This window comes from Hippoglossus stenolepis, chromosome 17, assembly GCF_022539355.2.
Source record: "Hippoglossus stenolepis isolate QCI-W04-F060 chromosome 17, HSTE1.2, whole genome shotgun sequence".
Classification (NCBI taxonomy): Eukaryota; Metazoa; Chordata; class Actinopteri; order Pleuronectiformes; family Pleuronectidae; genus Hippoglossus; species Hippoglossus stenolepis.
The window spans coordinates 13,617,355-13,637,638 of NC_061499.1; the positions used below are offsets into that span (position 1 = coordinate 13,617,355).

The 20,284-nt window shown below is 44.1% G+C and overlaps 1 protein-coding gene across 2 annotated transcripts; it reads left to right on the forward strand.

The window, feature by feature from the left end:
• Nucleotides 1-371: 371 nt before the first annotated feature.
• On the forward strand, nucleotides 372-20,260 carry tax1bp1a (Tax1 (human T-cell leukemia virus type I) binding protein 1a). Of its 2 annotated transcripts, none has more exons than XM_035182148.2 (17): nucleotides 372-534; nucleotides 1,925-2,139; nucleotides 5,238-5,340; nucleotides 5,938-6,128; nucleotides 6,422-6,577; nucleotides 9,235-9,428; nucleotides 10,263-10,353; nucleotides 10,441-10,626; nucleotides 10,751-11,002; nucleotides 11,259-11,450; nucleotides 11,996-12,068; nucleotides 12,520-13,007; nucleotides 14,855-14,941; nucleotides 15,744-15,930; nucleotides 16,019-16,227; nucleotides 17,240-17,322; nucleotides 18,676-20,260. In XM_035182148.2, the coding sequence occupies exons 2-17, from the start codon at nucleotides 1,951-1,953 to the stop codon at nucleotides 18,884-18,886; spliced, it is 2,892 nt and encodes a 963-aa protein (XP_035038039.2). In that variant the 5' UTR covers nucleotides 372-534; nucleotides 1,925-1,950; the 3' UTR covers nucleotides 18,887-20,260. The 2 variants fall into 2 exon arrangements, with proteins under 2 accessions (XP_035038039.2, XP_035038040.2); XM_035182149.2 differs by having other exon boundaries at nucleotides 9,235-9,383.
• The last annotated feature ends 24 nt before the right edge of the window (nucleotides 20,261-20,284 follow it).

Here is a 20,284-nt window from a genome sequence, read left to right on the forward strand (position 1 = left end):
TGAGGAATGAGGCAGAGGCGGGACTTCCGGTGCTTTTACTCTTCAATGTCCTTTAGACGCAACTGTCTGTGTTCATTTTATATCATAGAAAAACCGCAAAATTAAATAGAAACAATTATTTAGAAATTTAAAAATTACTGTGTAATAGTGTTTTATTTTATTTTCGCAAGGCTGGAGACTGTAAATAAATTAAACCCTCCAGCTACGTGTACACTTGTGGCATTGGTTTAAGTTACAAAAGGGTAATAATAATGATAATAATAAAGTCTAAAAGAATTAATCTGATATTTTCATTAGATCATTTTTAGTTGTTTTAATAGTCATAGAGAACACATTCACCGTCTGCTCGTGAGCATCCTCAGCATCCTCTGCGCCGCACAGCATCCCGGAAGTGGGGCATCATCTGCTCCTTCAGGAGGAGACGCATCATCGTCTGAGCTGTTGTCAACAACCAGGACAGAGGCGAGAAACCCTTCGGCCTGGTCGGGCAGAAATCCACTCTCCCCCCCTGCAAGTGGAGTTCATATGAGAAGGGTACGCTTTTCATTTTCAAGCTAACTGAACGCCTCGCAATTCCCGTCTGTCGCGTGTCTCTGGGAGGATGTTTAGCTAGCTGGTGACTTGACACGACATGGCCTGTTCGCAAGCTAACGTTAGCTGCCTAGCCATCGTAAATAAGATTATCCTCCGGGCTGCCTGGGCCACGATGACACGACAGAGCTGTCCTGTGACGCCTTTACGACTCGTTCACTAAGTGCTGGTCAATGTGGCTCGTTGTACAGACAGTGTTATGGAAGCTGGTTAGCTGAACCGAGCCTCAGTTATGACTCACTGTCATTTATCTCAGTCACCAGTCCAGGGTTGGGTCACATGCAAATGTGGGGCAGGGTGGTTTTTAGTTTTTTTTTTAGCCTTGATGTCATCCATGGCAGGGATGCAAAGCAGCTGCATCACTTGCAAATAACCACGCACGTTCCCACTGGCTCCTCTTTCTCCTCTCCATCACACCACATGCATAGTTTGAGCAATTTAAATTCAGTTGTCCTGCAGCGAGGTGCTTATTTATGGTGGTGTGATGGTGCATCAGCTCCATTTTCAACGTGGTTAAAGAAGAACTGTGATTAAGAGGTGCGGCAGCAATTTGTTATCATATTTTCATAAGATCTGATGAGAGATTTTTGAAAAAGAGTGGTTAGGTTGATGCCACAGATATGTCCTGGCTATATTTCTGCAGTATTTGTCATGTTCCAATAATACCGGACGCTGCATTATCTGTAATGCAATATAAAATCATTATATCCTTATACTGTCAGTGCCTGGTTTAAGCCCACAACCTCATGTAGTCACCCTCCCTCAGGACAAGTTTCACTACTGCTTTCATAGACTGAATATTACCTTCTCAGTCTGTAAATCTGAAAAATCAGAGTTCCCCCTTAAATAAAAGTACAATCATACACTATAAAAATACTCCCATTACCAGTAAATGTCTGACCTACAAAATCATGCATTTACAGACTGAAGGGCTTTTTGTTGCACGGGAAGGACAACGCTTGTTCAAATACTTGCTGCTTTTACAAGGCTCTACCTAAACAACAGAAGACTTCTTCATCTTCTTAGTCTGATCAGTAAGTGCCACCGTTTACATTAGACGTTATTCAGCGTAATTGGCTGCAACATGAACATCTATGCACGCACCTTTAACAACTTTAGTGGATCTAGAGTACTAAAAACCCCCGTGTCCAGAGGTGGTTATGTATCATCCATCTGTTTTAACAATAGTCCTCAAACTGGGGGTGGGCATAGAGCCACTGCATAGGAGGCTTGGAGGACTGCTGTCATATTTGTGTGCATGACTCAGGACGAGTTGTATATTTCTCTTTTTATACTCATTGTCTGACTTTTCTCTGCTGCTCTTCCCTTTCAGACAAATGAAGTGACCACCAGGATACAATGTCATCTTTCCAGGTGGTGGACTCGTCGCCGGGCAGCAGCGTCAGCATCATGGAAACGTCCAACTTCGCCCACGTCATCTTCCAGAACGTGGGGAAGAGTTTCCTGCCGCAGGCGCCCCTGGAGTGTTGCTACACCCTGACCCCCTACATTACACCCAACCTTAAAGACTGGGTGGGCATCTTCAAGGTACATCTCACACACACACAGCTGCTGTTACTAAGAGCATCCTTCAAAGACACCACCAAGCACAATCACTTCAGGACCAGGCTTTTATTAATCTGAAATCACTTATCGTACAAAGATCTACATAGAGATTGGAGCTGTTCCCAGCCCATTACAAGTGTTTGTGACATGTATTATGTGTTAGGGTTTTATTAATTGGTCATAGGTTTGAACTTGGCACATTAACACATGCATCCGCCCCGACACTAATGCCTCAACTCTTCACTACATGCCTAACACCTCACCACAAGCTTTGGTGTGGTTGCTGTGCACGCAGAAAGAGGAAGAGTGTACATGGTGGGCTGGTTACAGTGTGTCTCGCTGGGGGGCAAACATTTGTTGCTCTTAATGATCCACTCTGATTCTTATTAAGGACCTCTTCCCCCCCACCATCTTCACTTCTTTGTCCCCCCTCTGTCTTTCCATCAGTCTCTTCTCCGCTTCCTGCTAACCAACCTCCCCCCTCGGCTTCGCTCTTTTATCAAGGCCATCAAATCTCACACGTAATTAACAGGAAATGTGAACTCGGAAACTTAATGTCTCGTAAAGTCGAAAGACAAACATTTTATCGTTGTTTAAGAACTGACTTCAAATCCACCAGCTCAATTAAAAAAGAATAAAGATGCTGGGTTTATTTGGAAAAAGTCAATTGGAAAATTTAATTGTTGTAATGCATGCTAATGAAACCTGTTTCATGGTTAGCGCCTCATGTCAGGGAACAAGCAGACTGCGCTTCTTTTGAATCCTTTTGACGCACTTGTCTGTCGTCTTGTGTGTTCATTCAATTCATGTTTAATTCCGTCAATATGAGTATATATTTTATTAGGTTCAGCTCATTTCTTCCTTCTATCAGGATGGCATGTGGAAACAGGTCTCAAGGTGTGCTTTTAGAAATAATAATTAGCAACACCACTATACAAATACTGAAGAATCGAATGTTTCGCCTTCGGTGTTTGGAAATTATACAGAAAAAAAATCAACAGGTTGTTGGATTATATGAATGATTTATTGGGTTTGAATTTCCCACTGAGCGCCGATGATCACCATTGATAAAAATGTGCGTTCTGTAATCTGTAATGTGCTTTTGACTCCCAGAGGCGAAACCTTTGTGCAGGGATGACTCAGGGAGAGAGCATGTTTCCCCCCTTTGCTTTCACATCTATAGGCGTTACCTGTTTCAGACAGAGAGAGAGAGAGAGGGGAAGAGAGACTGAGCCATAAAGCTGAGCTGCTGTAAAAATGACTCAGACTGCTCTGGCAGGCGTTGTTGGTTTGAGTTGTGCACAGACACCACCTAGTGGCTGGTAATGTCCATACTACAATAATAATGATCCTTGTAAGAGAAACTCTCTGAGATGATGGGGATTTCTAACTCGCTCACATTTATTGTATACACAGTAAACAGTGTACAACAGAGCTCTTTTACAAACATGGACTCATACATTTTTTTCCTGCACTTGTCAAGAGAAAGTTCTGTTTAGCTTGACACACACACACATAACTCCTAATAAGCCCTGTGGAGCTTCTTTTTTTTTTTTTTGGGTCGTGGCATGTTTGTTGGGTCGACAGGGAGAAACCCGTTGTGTGAGTGTATAATTAACGTGTCATCATGCTGTTCCCTCACACCTTGGTTGAATGATTGATAGCTGCTTTGCCTGTGATTATTTTATAACATCACTCCCGTGTTGGAATGCCAAACCATACCTAGCTAAATGTCAGTCAACTTCACTCTGCAATTAGCAAAATTATTTATGTCCGTTTGCTCTTAAGCAAATACACGTGAGCACACAAGCGAAGTTGGAGGGCGTCCATCGCTGCCAAGCCTCTCACTGAGATACTGTCGGAGGCGGAAAGAATGTTCTTGGCCTAGGTTGCCATGCTGGCTATCACTTTGTTTGGAATAGCATTATACTGAGTGTAATAGGTCGATAAGGCAAACACTACAATTATCTGTCATGCAACAGAATAATTTTACCTGAGATTTTGACAAATGCTTCGAGTAGCTCAGTTGATTTACGGTTACCGGGTTAAGCTTCCAAATGCTTTGGCCAATTCTTATTTTTTTCTGGGTGGGTTCATGTAATGGGGTATTTTTCGATATCCAACTGTATAAATGGTTTTCTGGAATTTATTAGCACCTTAGTCGTCAGTTTTGGAATGTTATAGCTCATTTTGAAAATTAAACAAAAAAGGCGAGTAGCCCCTCCCAGTGTTTTGTGCATCCTGTAATTTTCTATACAGCCTACAGTCGTAAAGCAACCACCTTAACGGCAATATGATACGATCATTACCTGACAGCTGTCCAAATAACGAGGCTTCTCTCTCGTGCCACTTTTGTGTCGTACAGTGCCCACAGGTGGGATTTACTTGGGCACAGCTGAAGTGCAGCTCCATAATGTCACAAGCACGTATCGCACATGTGAGCTGAAACGAGGTGTGTGTGTGTATGAATGCTAGCAGCCCAGTGTGCAGTTTGAGCGCGACAGATTTACGGCGCAGGACCTGAGTTATGATCTTCACAACTCCATGTCATCGTCCATCACCTAACAACACATGAAATTCATGAAATTACATCTCCCTTGCCATTTGGTGTAAAATTTTCACCTTTTCGTCCTCTGTTCTCACCCCCCTCCCTCGACCTTTCCACGTGGGACATTCTGTGCCGTCTCAGGAGTCTGTGCATGTGTGTATACTTACACACAGAGCTTTGTACACCCCTGGCTTCCCACCCCATTCTAACACCTTCTCGGCCCCCTCTCTTTTTCTTGTGAGCCCAGAAGGGGTAGGAAGTGAGGGGAGGAGAGGGTGTGTGGAAGAATGAGGGGGCATGGTTTTAAATGTTTCCATTCTTGCCCTGACCATTGTATATAAAACTCCGGATTCTTTTTATCAAGTGTGCTGTCGAACATTTTTATGATAAATAAAACCTGGCCGTAAATCTTAAATCCAAATGCATTTGACATGTAGGATTTTTCAAAATAATATTGATAAGATTTACACTGTCCTGTCGAGCACTATTTCTTATCCTGGAACATCATGTTTTCTTTACATTGCCTCCTCAGGTGGGTTGGAGCACAGCCAGGGATTACTATACCTTCCTTTGGTCTTCTATGCCTGAAAACTATGAACCAGGAAGTACTGTGCACAGGACTGTGGTGTTTCAAGGTACACACACACACACACACACACACACACACACACACACACACACACACACACACACACACACACACACACACACACACACACACACAATGTAAAACCACTATACAGACTCGAGGTATTCCAAAGTAACTCCTCCATTTTACGGCACGTATAAAAACCAGCACTTTTATTTAATAAGGGAACACAGCCGCAAACGACGGCCTGGGACCTGAGCACCTTTGAAACCACACACATACACACGCAGTCGTTGAGAGCCTGCAAACTGGTTTTACTGGGCCTGGAACGGTCAGATATTACACAGTGAAAATATGAGAGTGTGCTGTGGTGTGTCAGGAGTCAGTAAAAGCAGTTGGCTGCTGGGTGGTTCCGTACTTAACTCCTCCGTCCCAGAGAACCAGGCCCAACACATCAATAATTCTCCAGAGAGATCTCACTGGCATATAAAATGTGATGTGTTACCCAGAGAAACATTCACTTGCCACTGTGTAGTGCGCACAGGACAGTGCTCTTTGCTTTTTGTATAATATAGTATTTTTTTATAAATTTTAGAAAAAAAAGTGAATTTAACACACCCACGTTTGTCTCTTTGCACTGTAGGGTATTATGTCCCTAAATCTGACGGAGAGTTTTACCAGTTCTGTTATGTCACACACACCGGGGACATCAGAGGAGCCAGCACGCCCTTCCAGTTCAGGTCAGCTACTCCCACCGAGGAGCTGTTGACCGTTACCGAGGACGACAGCAACTCAGACATACTGGTCGTCACCACGAAGACGGGCCTGTTAGAGGTAGGCCTCACAACAACAATGTACTTCTGATTTAGTTTTTCATCTTGACCCATAATTAAGTGGTGTCATAGCTAAGCCCATGACCCATAACAGATTCACAGGTGGACCTGACGTGACCTCTGACCTCACTGAGTAGGAGGAGGAGAAGAGCAGAAATTATTTATATTGTCCTTGATATGAACTGTCTTTAAAATTACAAAACCAGGTGAATTGATCACCATAATCTTTGGAGAGCAACTACCATTCTCATCTTCTCTCTCTGTCCCCTCAACCCCTATCCTACTGCCTTATAGAGAGTGGAGGAGGCACAGCAGGAGCGCAGGGAGCTGCTGAAGGCCATGCGGCTCCTGCAGGAGGAGAAACATCAGCTGCAGGAGGAGCAGAAACGACTGGCCAGGGAGAGGGAGCAGGAGAGGGAGACATGCTGTCTGCTGCGGACACACAACCAGGTTAGAGGAGGGGGGGTGAGGTGAGGTAATGGCAGGCAGGCAGGCAGGCATGCAGAGGGACCTTATGTTTTTTTATGCACACACAACATAACATGATCGGTTGTAACAAGTGGATAGGATGACTGCACAAAAATAGTGTTTCTAAACTAAATGTATAAGTACAACATTCAAATCGGACGTGAGGTATTTTTTGTGTATTTGTGCAAGTGGGTGCAGAGGTGAGTGCATACACAGACAGTTAGCCTCTGTTTGCATAATGTGTGTGGAGCCGGTTCCTCACCAGTGATCACAGGTCTAAAAACTTCAAACGCCCGAATTCATGAATAATCTGTGTCCCTGTTTTGAGACGCACAAAGAGCCACAATGAGTGTGTATGTAAGTGCGCGCACACACATGCGCATGTAAGTGCGCACACACACATGAGCATGTAAGTGCCAGTGTTTCTCTCCTTTTTTAACGACCCGACTCAGTGGGCCAGAATGGAATTGGGACGCAGTTTTCTCGGGCATCTGGCGTCAGGGAAGGTGCCATCGCAACCACAGAATGAACAAACATGACGTCAAACGCACAAACACACACATGCGCGGGCGCTTATACACATTCACAAACTGCCCCCCTTCAAACTCACACTCACATTTGGGTTCCACACCACAAGGCCTTTCTAATGTGCATTCACACATGCACAAGCGTGCACACACGCACAAACACACTCATTATGCCACCCGCTTGCAAACCCTTTTAGTCTGTGTGTGGAATGAGCAGGGTAGTCCGCAAAACCGCCTGCCTGAAAAAAGGGCCCTGCCCAGCCTCAGGGACAAACACCACTCAGTCACGCGATTTCAGTGGCCACTGCTTTCTCACTGTCTATTTTCTCCCTGTCTGTCTGTCTCTCTGTTCCTGTATGTCTTTCTGTTCTTGTATGTCTCTCTGTCCCGGTCTGTCTCTCTGTTCCTGTATGTCTCTCTGTTCCTGTCTTTCTCTTTTTTAAAAAAAGTGATTTCAGTTTAGAGTTTATTGGCATGACCTGAAAAGAGATCATTTTGCTCAGGTTAGGTACATAAACATACTCCTCATTACCCTTGTGCCTTCTCCGTTCACTCATTGACCAGGCTGAGTCAGATTTGAGATTTTAGTATTTTATGACTTGCTCGTGTGATGAGCAGTAGCTTGGCACACACACCTAAAAACCAGTCATGTCGAGGAAACTCAATGAAAGCAGAGAGGTCTGTTGTGAAACAGCGCCTGGAGTACAGTGAGTTTGAAACCAGTCTCTTATCGCCCCCTGGTGCAGCTCTCAGGTCCAGACTCCAGAGTGAGAACAGGCTGCTTTGAGTTAGTCCGCTGCTCTTTTCTTTTTTCTTTTTTTTTTACAAAGGATAAAATCGCCATAAATTACGTGGTAATACAGACACACACTGTTATTACTGTTCTGCTTTTCATTCAAAAGTCATGTCCATGTGTAGATATACGACTTGTGCGAGTAGGTGTGTGTGTATGTGCGTGTGTGTCTTTGTAGGGCATTTACAGTAGGTGCGTTAGCTCATGCTATGACGATGAAAATATCCTTTGAGTTTAACATGAAAACATAAGTACATATTTTGTGGCTGCTAATTTTACGACTACACTTTTTATAAGGTCTTTATGCACTGCTAAAGTGCTTTCCAAACGCCAGCAGTAAAAATCATACAGTAATCTATGCAGAGCCAAGCCCAGAGGGAGACAGGCTTGAGTGTGTCAGTTTGTGCGCATGTTCAGTCTATCAGTTCTGGATTGATGGCTGTACCCTGCACATATCTGCCTGTCTCCATATGTCCTTGAGTGTGTAGCTGTGTGTGCCGTCCTCCTTAAGTGTGTGTTTGCGAGTATGTGTGTGGGCGTGCTACTAATAGAAGGGAGTGTGTGTGCAGAGGTATGTTGTTATGTCCTATGAGTGATTTAATGTCCTTCACTGCTGATTAGCACCAAGTTCAAACAAGGTATTTCCTCTGCAGGAGCACAACGTGGGTGAAACAGACCTTACATGATCTGTGGAGCGATAACATTTTTTGGAGCTCACCAATGCTAGGCAGATTACATTTTTTTTTTTCCTGCAAGCATTCAGTTCACACTGCTGCTTTTTGTTCAATAGAACATTTCAGCTACCTTAGATACTAAATGTGCCTTTTGCAGCCACCGTAATCTGCATAACCCTCTTGATAAGGTAAGACTTCAGAGATGCCTGGTGGGAAGTTTCACTTTTTGCAGCTGTCCTATAAATATGTACTATAAAAGTTTACAAAGTACATACAATTTATGTGTCATAGTATTTTACACTATATCAAAACAAATTTGCTAATATTTGTGCAAATGTACACTTGCAGTTTCCATAAAAATGTAACATTCAAGAAGGTGCTGCAGTGATAAACTGCATTAGATTAATATGGGTTGCAACTGGTATAAAACATAAATACAAAATGCATAAAAGCGGTGCAACATACAGCATGTAATATATGCAACATGACGGCCCTGCATCACATGAAAAATGACCATCTGTGTTTAATCATGAGTGTTGCCAAAGCTTCAGCCGTAGTCCGGCACTTCTTCTCCACCCCCAAATCTGCCGTGATTGGCTCCTGCCCCTGTCACTGTGATCCACGTCTGCCTCCTCTGTCATGCAGGAGCTGCTGCGCTCGTCGCAGGGCCTGTCAGAGGAGAGGGAGGAGGTGAGGCGGAGGCTGACGGAGGCCACGGACCGGGTCCGCCAGCTAGAAGAAGACCTGCTGGGAGTCAGCCAGAGAGGCCTGCAAAAGGAGACGGAGCTGGACTGGTTAGTGGTGAAGGCTAACACATGTCCATCAATCATGCAGACTCTGTGAGGAATAACTCTGTTTGAAGCAGGTTTCTTGCCGGCTTTCTGCTTGCTCAACATTTTCATCATTCCATTCGTCCACATGCAGTGGACAAAATTAGTTCAAGCACAAACCAGGGCCTCAGAAATTGTCATTGAGTGGAATCTGCACCACTCAAACAATAGTCTCAGTTAAGGTCTTTGTGTACCAAGAGTGCCATTGTCGCATGTTTAAAAACAAATACAACTTCAAGTTTTCGTGAAAGGTTGCATTTTTCTCATCTGTCAGAGTTGTTTCAGAGAGTTGTTTGAGCTGTTGGGGATCAATTGGATCACATTAATTTGTTTTCTTTTTTAATATGCAATCTCAGTGCTGGTAGCGTATCAAACTGGACCACTGACATCCTTAAAAGACTTGGAAGCGATCTGGATAATTTCGTAGTCCTTGTCCCTGGTGGCTTCTTGGGTATCTGTGTGTGATAATTTTCATTGGATGACGGATTTTAAAAAACATACTAAATATGCACTTGCTGTGCAAAGACCTTAACAAGTAATTTCTTTGGACTCATAAATATATCATTTTAATGAAGGGATTCTTGGTTAGTTTAAACAAAGTTGGAACATCTTTCTGTTTTTCTTCGTCCTTGTAAACGTTTGCATGCATGTGCACTTCCATCCAAATGCAATCAAAGCTTTGCCAAAAACATACCCAACCAGGAAGTGTTGCTGCATAGACATATGCCAGATCAAGCTTTTTCCAAAGCAGATTTTACAGCCTGCTAAAGTTGCATATTTAGCTAATGAACAATAAGTGAGCATTCCTTGACACCCCATCTTGGACTTGTTTTTTTCCCCCAGTCTGCGTGATCGTCTGAAGAAGCTGACGGCAGAGAGAGACATTCTGGAGAGCCAACTTAAGAACGAGAAGGATGAAAGAGAACTCTACAAGGTGGGGGACAGCTCTGCTAAAAGACGGCCTAAATGGAAAGCCGTTACTCAAGCATTTTTCTCTTTCTCCGTGCTGTCGCATGCGTAGGTCCACCTGCGCAGCACTGAGCTGGAGAACACGAAGCTGAGTGCAGAGCTCCAGATGTTGAAAGCAGTGGAGCTGAACCGCGAGGTGACCATTGCCCAGTTCCAGGAGGAGCTGGAAAGGCTCAGAGCCTGTCATGCCCAGCGGGACAGCTTAGAGAAAGAGCTGCTGGTGCACAAGACTGATAAGGTAGTAGTGGTTGTTTTAAATATCAAACAGCCACAGTATAAATACAAGGAATACATGTCTACCACACTTATACCTGTGCGAACCTTTTTAGTAAAATCAACTAATGTCCACTTTATGTCTTTAGGCAGAGCTGGCCCGTATACGCGAGAAGCTCCGTCAGGCCGAGGAGCAGCTGCAGGCGTCCCGGCAGCAGGCGTCCTTGCTGGCCTCGGAGCTCCGTGACTCAGCCTGCGCCCGTGACCACACGATGACTGAGCTGTACCGCGCCCGCTTGGAGGCTGACAAGCTCCACGCCAGTTTAGCTGATGCTCAGGCCGAGTGCCAACGCATGGAGAGCCAGTTAGACCGCATGAGGAGCACTGCACAGAAGGAAGTGGTAAGTACTAGAAACCCTTAATTTGTGTCTTTCGCTCTCTGTGAAGTGATTGGCTAGGAAGAGCATAACATTTTAATGAGAAATCACAACAAAGAAGAGATCGTATTTAATGTAGAGTTGACTAATATCCCATAAAAGCGGTAGAACATAATCGTCTTGTGGCTAAATCCTATTTCTGTATTGCATCAACATGTGCTGCTTTAAATTAGACACGAATAATGCTTCATTTTCTTATACATCTTTTCCCCTGTTTCAGGGTGTTGGGACAAGTGGGGAGGTGACACCCAGTCTGATGGTGGTGTCAGAAGCAGAGGCTGAGCTGCAGAGGGAGGTGGAGGAGCTGAAACTGCGTCTCCACATGGCTGCTGAACACTATAAGGAGAAGTACCGGGAGTGTCAGCGCCTCCGCAGGCAGGTCGCTAAACTGAACACAACTGAGTCACAGGGGGTAAGCTACTGGACCGTGAGACCCGCAGTATACTTGCTGTTTAATCGCGTGTAGAGAACATAGAACATAGAACGGATCTTTCTGCTGCTTCTGGATATGTGTGCGGTAAACATGAACAAAAATGGCAACACTCAATGAGATCAACATTTGTCTAATGTTAAGATCGAGACAGAAAAAGCGACGACACATTCATAAGTGGTATTTCAGACACATCATACAAATGTGGGTAATTTCAGACTTGACCTCAAGCTTTTCTTCAAAACTATCTGCCATTTCTGTTGCTGATGATGAGCTCCTAATGACGCGCCCACTGACCCTGTCAAGGACTCGCTACTACCCCAAACTTTATGTGGGTATTGCATCTTGTGTACGTGATGCAGGATAAGCAAGCAGCCATTTTGTATACGTGTATGCGCAGTTGACCGCAAGTACATTCCGGCCCTACATGACACGTCCGAAGCCTTCAGATAGATTTACGCCAAAACAACTCGGTGTAATCAGATTGTGTTGATGTATTGTTCACATTGCTGTGTGTCTGTTTGCAGGAGCCAAAAAGAAATGCATCGACTGAGACGACACACGAACCGCTGACCCCTAGTCCAGAATCACCCACAGCAGGTACAGTATGTTTTTTTTTTCACCGAGTCTCCTCATATTGCTTCGTAATTGCAAAACATATTTCACTGTGAGCTATACAGACCACTTTTACATGGCTTTACATGACTAGACTTTTTTCTTTCTTCTTACTGTGCAATTACTATTTCTGTCTTCGCCTAGACATGTGAAAATGCACATCTTTAGACAACAAGTTCAGGCAGATACTGAGATTTTTCAAAAATCATTCATGGAAAAAGGAAATGAATGAAAGCCGAGGTGGATGAGCTGGGGTGATGGAAAAACCAAAAATGTTAATTACAGACCTATGATAAAAGAGATTCCAGGTGTTGTTGGGAAAATAAAAAGCGATTATGTTAAAATGTCCGTAATTAGCCCATCATAGTAATTATTAATACTTCAATCAAAGCAGAGGATGTTCAGATGATGTTGTATACCTTCTGTGTTTTTACAGGAAACATAGCTACTGCAGTTCTACAAGAAGCAACTGAGATAACACTCATCCCAGAGCTCCTGAACAGGAAACTTACATCCACTGACACATATCTCAGTACAGAAACAGAAGACAGGCAGACAGAGTATATGCAGAAGGAGAGGGCCGAGGCAGAGGGTGTGGGAGAAGGGTACCGAAATGAAAACAATGAAAAGGAGAAGAAAGAAGAGAAGGAGAGCCTGCCGGAGGAGAGCCTGCGGATGACGAGCTGGGTAGAGGTGGAGAGCGAGAGGCCGGGTGCACTGAAGCTAGAGGAAGTGAGGCACGTCGAGGAGGAGCAGGTGCTGCTGGAGGTGGAGGTGGAGGGGATGAGCATGGAAGAGGCGGAGATAGAGCAGACTCGCTCGGTGGAGGAGGAGCTAGCGATGATGGAGGAGAAGTGGCGGGAGCAGTGCGCCATCAACGAGACGCTCAAACAGAGGCTGGCCAATGAGGAGGAGCGATTCAGGGTAACGCACACACACACACACACACACACACACACACCTCCTCAGAGTGGCTGGAAATATGAGGTAGTGTTGTCTAAATGTTCAGCAGTTGTGTGAGAGCCCTTGAGCAAGGCAGCTACAGTGCCACCAGCAACACACATGCTCCAGTAAAGACAGTGATGCACTAGTAGGCACATATGTTTATGTATATAGTGCTGTGAGTGCGCAAAATGTGTGCTTTGACTTATAATTATTTCATTACTGATTAGCCTTAGCATTTTTCAAATTAGACCTTAAAATGTCCCTTAATACTTCTAGGCCTGACACTTTTTCCAAGACTAACATTTAAGTTTGTTGGAAAGCTAAGAGGTGAGCCTGCATGTTTGTTGTCGTTAGAAGAGTAAGACGCAGGACAGCTTTACTCGCTAGTGTCGTCCATTTTCATAGCGAAACAACATAACAGTACTGGCTTATTCACCTGATAGGTCAATAGGGGCATCTAATAAGCTGATAGTGAGTGCCCTCTGCTGGCAAACTACTTGGGTCAGTCTGGTGCTCTCCTAGCGTTTGAGTCGAGCGGGTATAGCTAGTGGTTGCACTTGAGTAAATGTACATATTGTGGGTTGAAATCCATTTTCTTAATTGGTTAATAAATTGCAACAAAAACACTTTGTTAAAAAGCATGCATTTAACTGGCGCTGCCGCATGCACGAACATGTAGCTGCTGCATCAGTGCCGCACATGAGCCAGTGTGTGCTCTTTGAGTTTGTGTGACTCAGTACAAGTATTGAGCTTGTTGCCTCTACGTGGACCTGCTGCATTTTGCGTGTGAACGTCCGCCAAAGTACCTACTGCCATTTAATCTCCATGAGTGAGTGTGTTTATTGGCGCTGTAAATAAGACTCTCCCTGTCTTCAGAAGAGTCTCCCGTCTTAGGCGAGCGCCCCGGGCCCGGAGCCACTCTTAATGGCCCCGGAGACTGACAAGCACGGCATCCGCAGAACGCCATGCTTTACGGCTTGTTTACATCAGCCGCCCGGAGAATGGAGGCGAGGGAGAGGAATAAGACGGGGAGAGTCGAGAGGGGAGGGCGAAGCTTAGAAATTCACTGCTGCAGACTCCCTTCACCTGAACTTAACCTTCTAATGCTGCGCTGTAAATTTATGAAAAGAGGGGAGCGAGCGAGAGAGGACAAAGGGAGATGAAAGGGAAGGGGGGAGCGAGAGAAGCTTAGAGAATTTAAGAGTGAGAGAAGCGGGATAGACACAGACATGAAGCAGAGAGAGAAACTGCAGGAGACGGGGGAATTGGAACCTTTGTAATGGGTTGAAATAAGAGACGTGCAGGCAACTAGTCACGTAAACTATCCCACAGGGTCAGTCCTGTTAGAAAGTCTGATATTTACTACAACCCCCTCTTCTCCTGTCTGCCCTGGACACAACGTGATTGTGTGTGTGTGTGTGTGTTTCATAATCACCACACATTTACATCAGGGTGATGTTCCTCTTCATCAGTCGACACAAACGGAGCGGAAACTTAACCTGAAAGTAAGACAAAAGGGAAAAGGTTGTCGGCAGTGCCAGATAAAATGAATCAGTTACACGAAACTCGTGAATTTGTCATTAACAAATATAGTGTGTGCATTTTGGAAGTCATGGAGTCAATGAGCAGAAAATTGTTACTCAAAGAAATACACCACAACGAGAGCAAAGATACATTCATTGTGTTCTGATTGTACACTGTATATAAAGATAAACAACTTGGCCCCTAGTTGAAATGGACACAATAATTCTATGATTTCATCATTATGATGATCTCTGCCTTGATAGAGATAGTTAATGTTTTTTCTGTGTGTTTTCTGTCTGTAGGTGCAGATGGCCGAGCGAGCCAGTGAGGTGACGGAGCTGAAACGAAACCTGGCCCAGGCGCTTAGAGACAAGGAGCAGCTACAGGAGGTAACCCGTCAAACCTGCTCCTAAATGAATAAGCCTTTACTGGATCGGTTCTTCATAATTCAAAACGGCACCTTTTTTTTTGTTTTCATCGTAAATATGAGTTAAGTTTGATTTTTAAAAAGCTATAAACCATCTGAATACCAATCTCTACTTAAAGCCGCTGACTGCACATACATTATGCAGATAATGTAGGCTTTCAATTGAATTCCATTGAAATATCATCACCTTTTAAGTGCAATGTCTGAGCTCTTTTCTGTAAATTTTCCTTTCCCTTCACACTCCCCCACTATCCACTAATTAAAACATCTATACTTCTCCCCTCGCCCGTTGGTACAGTGCCATTAGACAGTGCAAATGCCAGGCGACGTGTCTGTTTCACCTTCCCAACCCTGGTTTAAATGTTAAACCTGATAGCAGCGCACTAATGAAGTCGTCGGGCGGAATCGCGTGGGGAGGGAGGGAGGTAAAAAAAAAAAGAAGAGGGAGAGGGCGAGCGCCTCTATCAGCGAAGCCAGAACGGAGGGAGCCAGAGTCTGACACCCATTACAGTAATGAGTAGGGTACTAATGCTCTTGCTTCAGATATAATCACAAAGGGCAGGGACAGTGTCGAGGGAAAGTTAAACTCTCGAGCTGAAAGAACCGGGTGCCCGTGTGGTCCCAACAGTGCACTTAATGAAAATACAAAGATGCCATATATAATTTAGAAGTAGTGAGAATATTCTATGACAAAACGCTGCTGTAGCATCTGTTTGTTGTTTAAGATTGTTTTCAAAGACGGGTGCTCTCTCTCTCTCCTCCAGGAGCTGCAGCGTTATGTGTGCAGGCAGAGGGAGCGGGAGGCTGGTGCCCAGGGTGCTGAGGCCAGGCAGCCCATGGTGCTGCGCTACCCGCTGCCCTACCCCCAGGACCCCTCCCCTCCACCGCTGGTGCCGCAGAGGCCCGCCGAGCTGCAGTTCGGCAATCCCTACTCCACCGACACCACGAGAGGTGGGAGGAATTCAAACTTCGGCAAACCATTCTTTCATGCTCCTCTCTGTCAGGATGTCTAACTGTTTTTCTCTTCTTTTTTTTTTAGACCGGGTGGATGTTGCTCTGTCTCCTGAGCACATGTCCCGTCCACCACCGGAGGCCCCACCCTGCGCCCCTCCCTGTGCACCCCCGATGACACCTCGAAGCCCCGAAGCCGGGGCACCTGGCTGGGACCGAGAGGTGGTCTGCATCCAGCCCTCTCGCAGCACGAGCCCCCCTGAGAGCCTGGAGCATCCACCAGAGGAGCCACGAACTGTACGTCCATATAAATACACATCTCTGCTAGGGCACAGCTGTCCCCGAAGTCCAATCAAGCTGCACCAAATTTCACACACTCATAAATATCAGTCCCCTAAATGTGCCTGATTTTTTTTTTTTCTTTTTCATCAAGATCCAATGAATCATTCCCTGGGAAAGTGGTTAAACTGGCAAAATGCCCAATAATCCAGTGTAATCCACACCAAAATTGAATTGGTTCTTACTTTGCTAACATCATATTACTCCACTCTGTTGAATCTTGCTGAAACAACCAACAAACAAACGGGCAGGGGTGAAAACATAACATCCTGGGCAGAGGCAACTAGGCTGGTGGCTTCATCTTGTATGGAGTATGGGTATTAACTAAGATTTTACATGCATTACATTATGCGTCAATAATGCATACATGAATACCATCTGTTTATTAGTCGATGAGTCATAAAAGCATCACATCATCAATCTGATCTCAGTTCAGCAGTACATTGGGATATTAACATAAATGCACAACACACGACTTTTGGTTCAGAGCCTTTCTTTTCCATCCTGGCTTTGTGTTTTTGCAGCCAGCGAGTTCCTGTCATGCTAATCCCTTGCTTATTTCACCCTGTCTCTGTCTCTCGTCTCTGGAGTGCTCCTCCTCGCTGAATGAAGGAAAATGCAACGCGCCCTTAAAAGATGAGGCTTTGAACTCATTTGCATAAAGCTCTAATTAACGTCACTCCCTCAGAACTCGAGAGAGACGAAGATAATGAGGATCAGGAGAGAGTAATTGGGAGGGACTTTGCACAGGCACAGACTTCAGATCATTTAGTGTTTGCCAGATTATATATTATGCTTGTTTTGGGAGGTTTTGTGTATGCTCCTCTCTAAAATAGATACTTGGCTCTGCATGCATATGCACTCTAATCTTTCCTGGCTCAGATCATTCTGTCAACCCATCTCCTGATTCTATTACATTTGCTCAAAGTAAAAAAAAACAACATTCATTCTTTTCTTAATGTGCTTGTAGGTCACTGACGGGGCTCAGCCGTCCTGTGAGCATCAGTCCAGAAGACGCACTGAGGCCAGGGGCAGCTTCTGCTTTGACTCCAGGTAAAACACCTCCTCAAACAAGACATACAAAATCATTCCCCAAAAAACGACACAAGAAAACAAAAAACGAAGCCAAGGGAGTGGGTGTGTTCATTTTCCAGAATTATATACAGACCAAGACAATAACAATAAGTAGAAATACAAAAGCTATAGTTTATTTAGTTATAGTTATAAAATATATAAAATAAATCTCAAATGGAACGAAAAAAATATTGTACATTACAATAAAATATATATATATATATATAAAGGAGAAAAACATTTACGATATCAATTAATTTGCCAATTACTTTTGGAAATGAAACCACTTATAAATTCTATCAGGAGTTTTATTTGGATCCGCACCAAGTTACACACACCAAATTACAATGGCACTTCTAATAGAGCAGAGCATACCTCTACCTTACTTTTCATTTACTCAAGCAGCACCAAATTTCAGACACTTGCCTGATTTATAATTTTTTTTCATCAAGGTTTTTTCAAAATGTCACAGGTTCCCTTTTGGCCCATGTCCTCTCTTTCGTGGAAATCCGTTCTGTAGTCTTAGTGTGATTCTGCTACAGCCAAACACCTTCCTTGGCAGAGGAAAGAATAATATATCTAGAATGACACTTAGAGAACGTATACCTTTACCAAGGCCCAACAGTCCCCCTATTTGAATTCGCTAGTTTCGGATTTTTATTTGGATCTGCACCAAATTGTACACACTGGTAGTTTTTTTCATCAAGCTCCATTAATTATAGTCTGAGAAATCGACAAAAACCTATCTCACAATCTTAAACAAAGTGAAAATCAAACCCTGGATCCACCCACTGCTCTGAATCCACAACCAAACTTAACGGGGTCTTTCTTGGCCCCACCCCTCCACAAAAGTGACTGGAAATTGGTTGGGTAATATTTGTGTAATCCTGCTAAATCACAAACAAACTCAGACGAAAATACAACCTCCTTAGCATTAAAGCTCAAATCTTGTTCACCCCACTGGATCATTTTCATTCCTATATAAACAACATATATAAAATCTTCTGGTAAATATATCCATTGATGATAACGTCTAAACACAGGTCGTCACTTGAAGAGAACATTATGTGCCTGTTCTCTACCTCAGGCACAAAATGCAGATAATAAACAAGCAGGAGGTAACGCAGTCGTTGCATTGTAACAGTGATTTAACAATTACTTTCCTCGCTGCTGAAATTCCTGTCTTCCATGAGTTATATTATGGTCTGTAGAGCAGAAGTGTCCCGATCTGCTGGAAAGACTGTTTGATCGTCACTACAATAGAGACACTGCTGCAGAGCCATAGATTATCGAGTGTCAACTACAGTATTTCCACTCTTTCTGTCTCCTTAGTAACGACGTTCACAAGCGCTGCCCGCTGTGCGAGGTGATCTTCCCGCCCCACTTCGAGCAGCGCAGCTTCGAGCAGCACGTCGAGAGCCACTGGAAGGTCTGCCCCGTCTGCTCCGAGCAGTTCCCGCTCAACTGTCAGCAGCAGCTCTTCGAGCGGCACGTCCTCACGCACTTCGACGGCCACGTGCTCAACTTCGAGCAGATCGATTGAAGGATTTATGGGGGGGGGTTTTACACCTGGAATCGTGGCATACCGTATGGGTAAATGTGTGTTTGTCAGCCATTAGTTCATTTGGATTGGGGTTTGGTTCAGTTGTCTCGTTGATTTAGAATCATTCACACTTTTCCGGTTCCTGAAGGTTACAAAAGAATGTAGTTTACTCCTGAGAGGAAGCAAGAGGCCGTGCTTAAGACAGCTACTCCACCGAGGTGTTTGTTTATTCGTGTGGCGTCCACCTAAATACACACTGGGTAAAGGGATCATGAATACGTGGGAACAGTTCACACGATCCTTTACTTTTCTATCATTTTTTAACGCTCATCTTTCTGCTTCGATGGACTAGAGCACCATTTAAAGAGCATGTATTTATTCTGTGTTAAAAACAGTTCAACACTACAAAACTAGAACGAAGAGAGTCAATTGTAGCTTTGAAGGGAGGATTTAAAAAAAAAAAAAACCTTTTAGCATCTCAAGTATCTTCATTTTAGTGGCCCTCTCAATATTCCTTTACAGTAAGTAGGATTCTCTTGTGATAAAGCAGCCGAGAAAGTGCTTCATCTTTTCCTTCTGTCGTGGAAAGGCAAGGAATGGACAGTTTCTTTTTTAAGTGTAAATGCAGAGATCTGAATATATGATGTCTTAAGAAGTCATCTGAGCGAGTATATAGTGTATTATGACGGATGAAGGATAGTGGAGATTTTCTTTGTTTTTTGACTTGCAATCTATGAGCTACTGAACGAATGACCGTGTTTTTTGCGAACAGAGACGTCAGGTGGTTCGAACAGAAACAGCACTATGTTTTCATGTATCTGCACTAAATAAGGCTTTATTCTGAATGTACTGTACATATGAAAGTACGTCGAAGTTGTGGAGCGACTTGTGAATTACTGTCGTGACCCTGCCTCCCCTCCCCCACTGTAAACCTCCCTCATGTTTTAGTGTTGAAAGAATGGCGGGCCAATGAGGTTTTACTTCCCGGTGATTGCACTTTCTGGTCTTTGGTCGGGCCGAAGGATACTGTACCATGTTGAAGGGAAATAGACAGCTGAGATACACTTTTATTGTTAAGTACTTCCACGTTTTGAAGTTCAAACTGTGAAACGTCATTTCTTTGTGCGCTGCTCCATGAGTGAATGTCGCCGCTTGTCTATTTTTCCGTCATTCCAACAGTGTTTTAATCAGGCTTTAAAAATTGCACATGCCCAGTAATCACAAGGCAAACGTTTGTGTGTGTGTGTGTGTGTGTGTGTGTGCGTGCGTGTGTCATGTGTCTGACGCAGCCAATTCACGTGAGAATGTCTGGACGATGGTTGTAAGTGTGAACTGCAAAGATCTTTATGAATAAAGTAAGCTTGTTTAAATGCATTTCACCAACTTGTGTGTCACTCG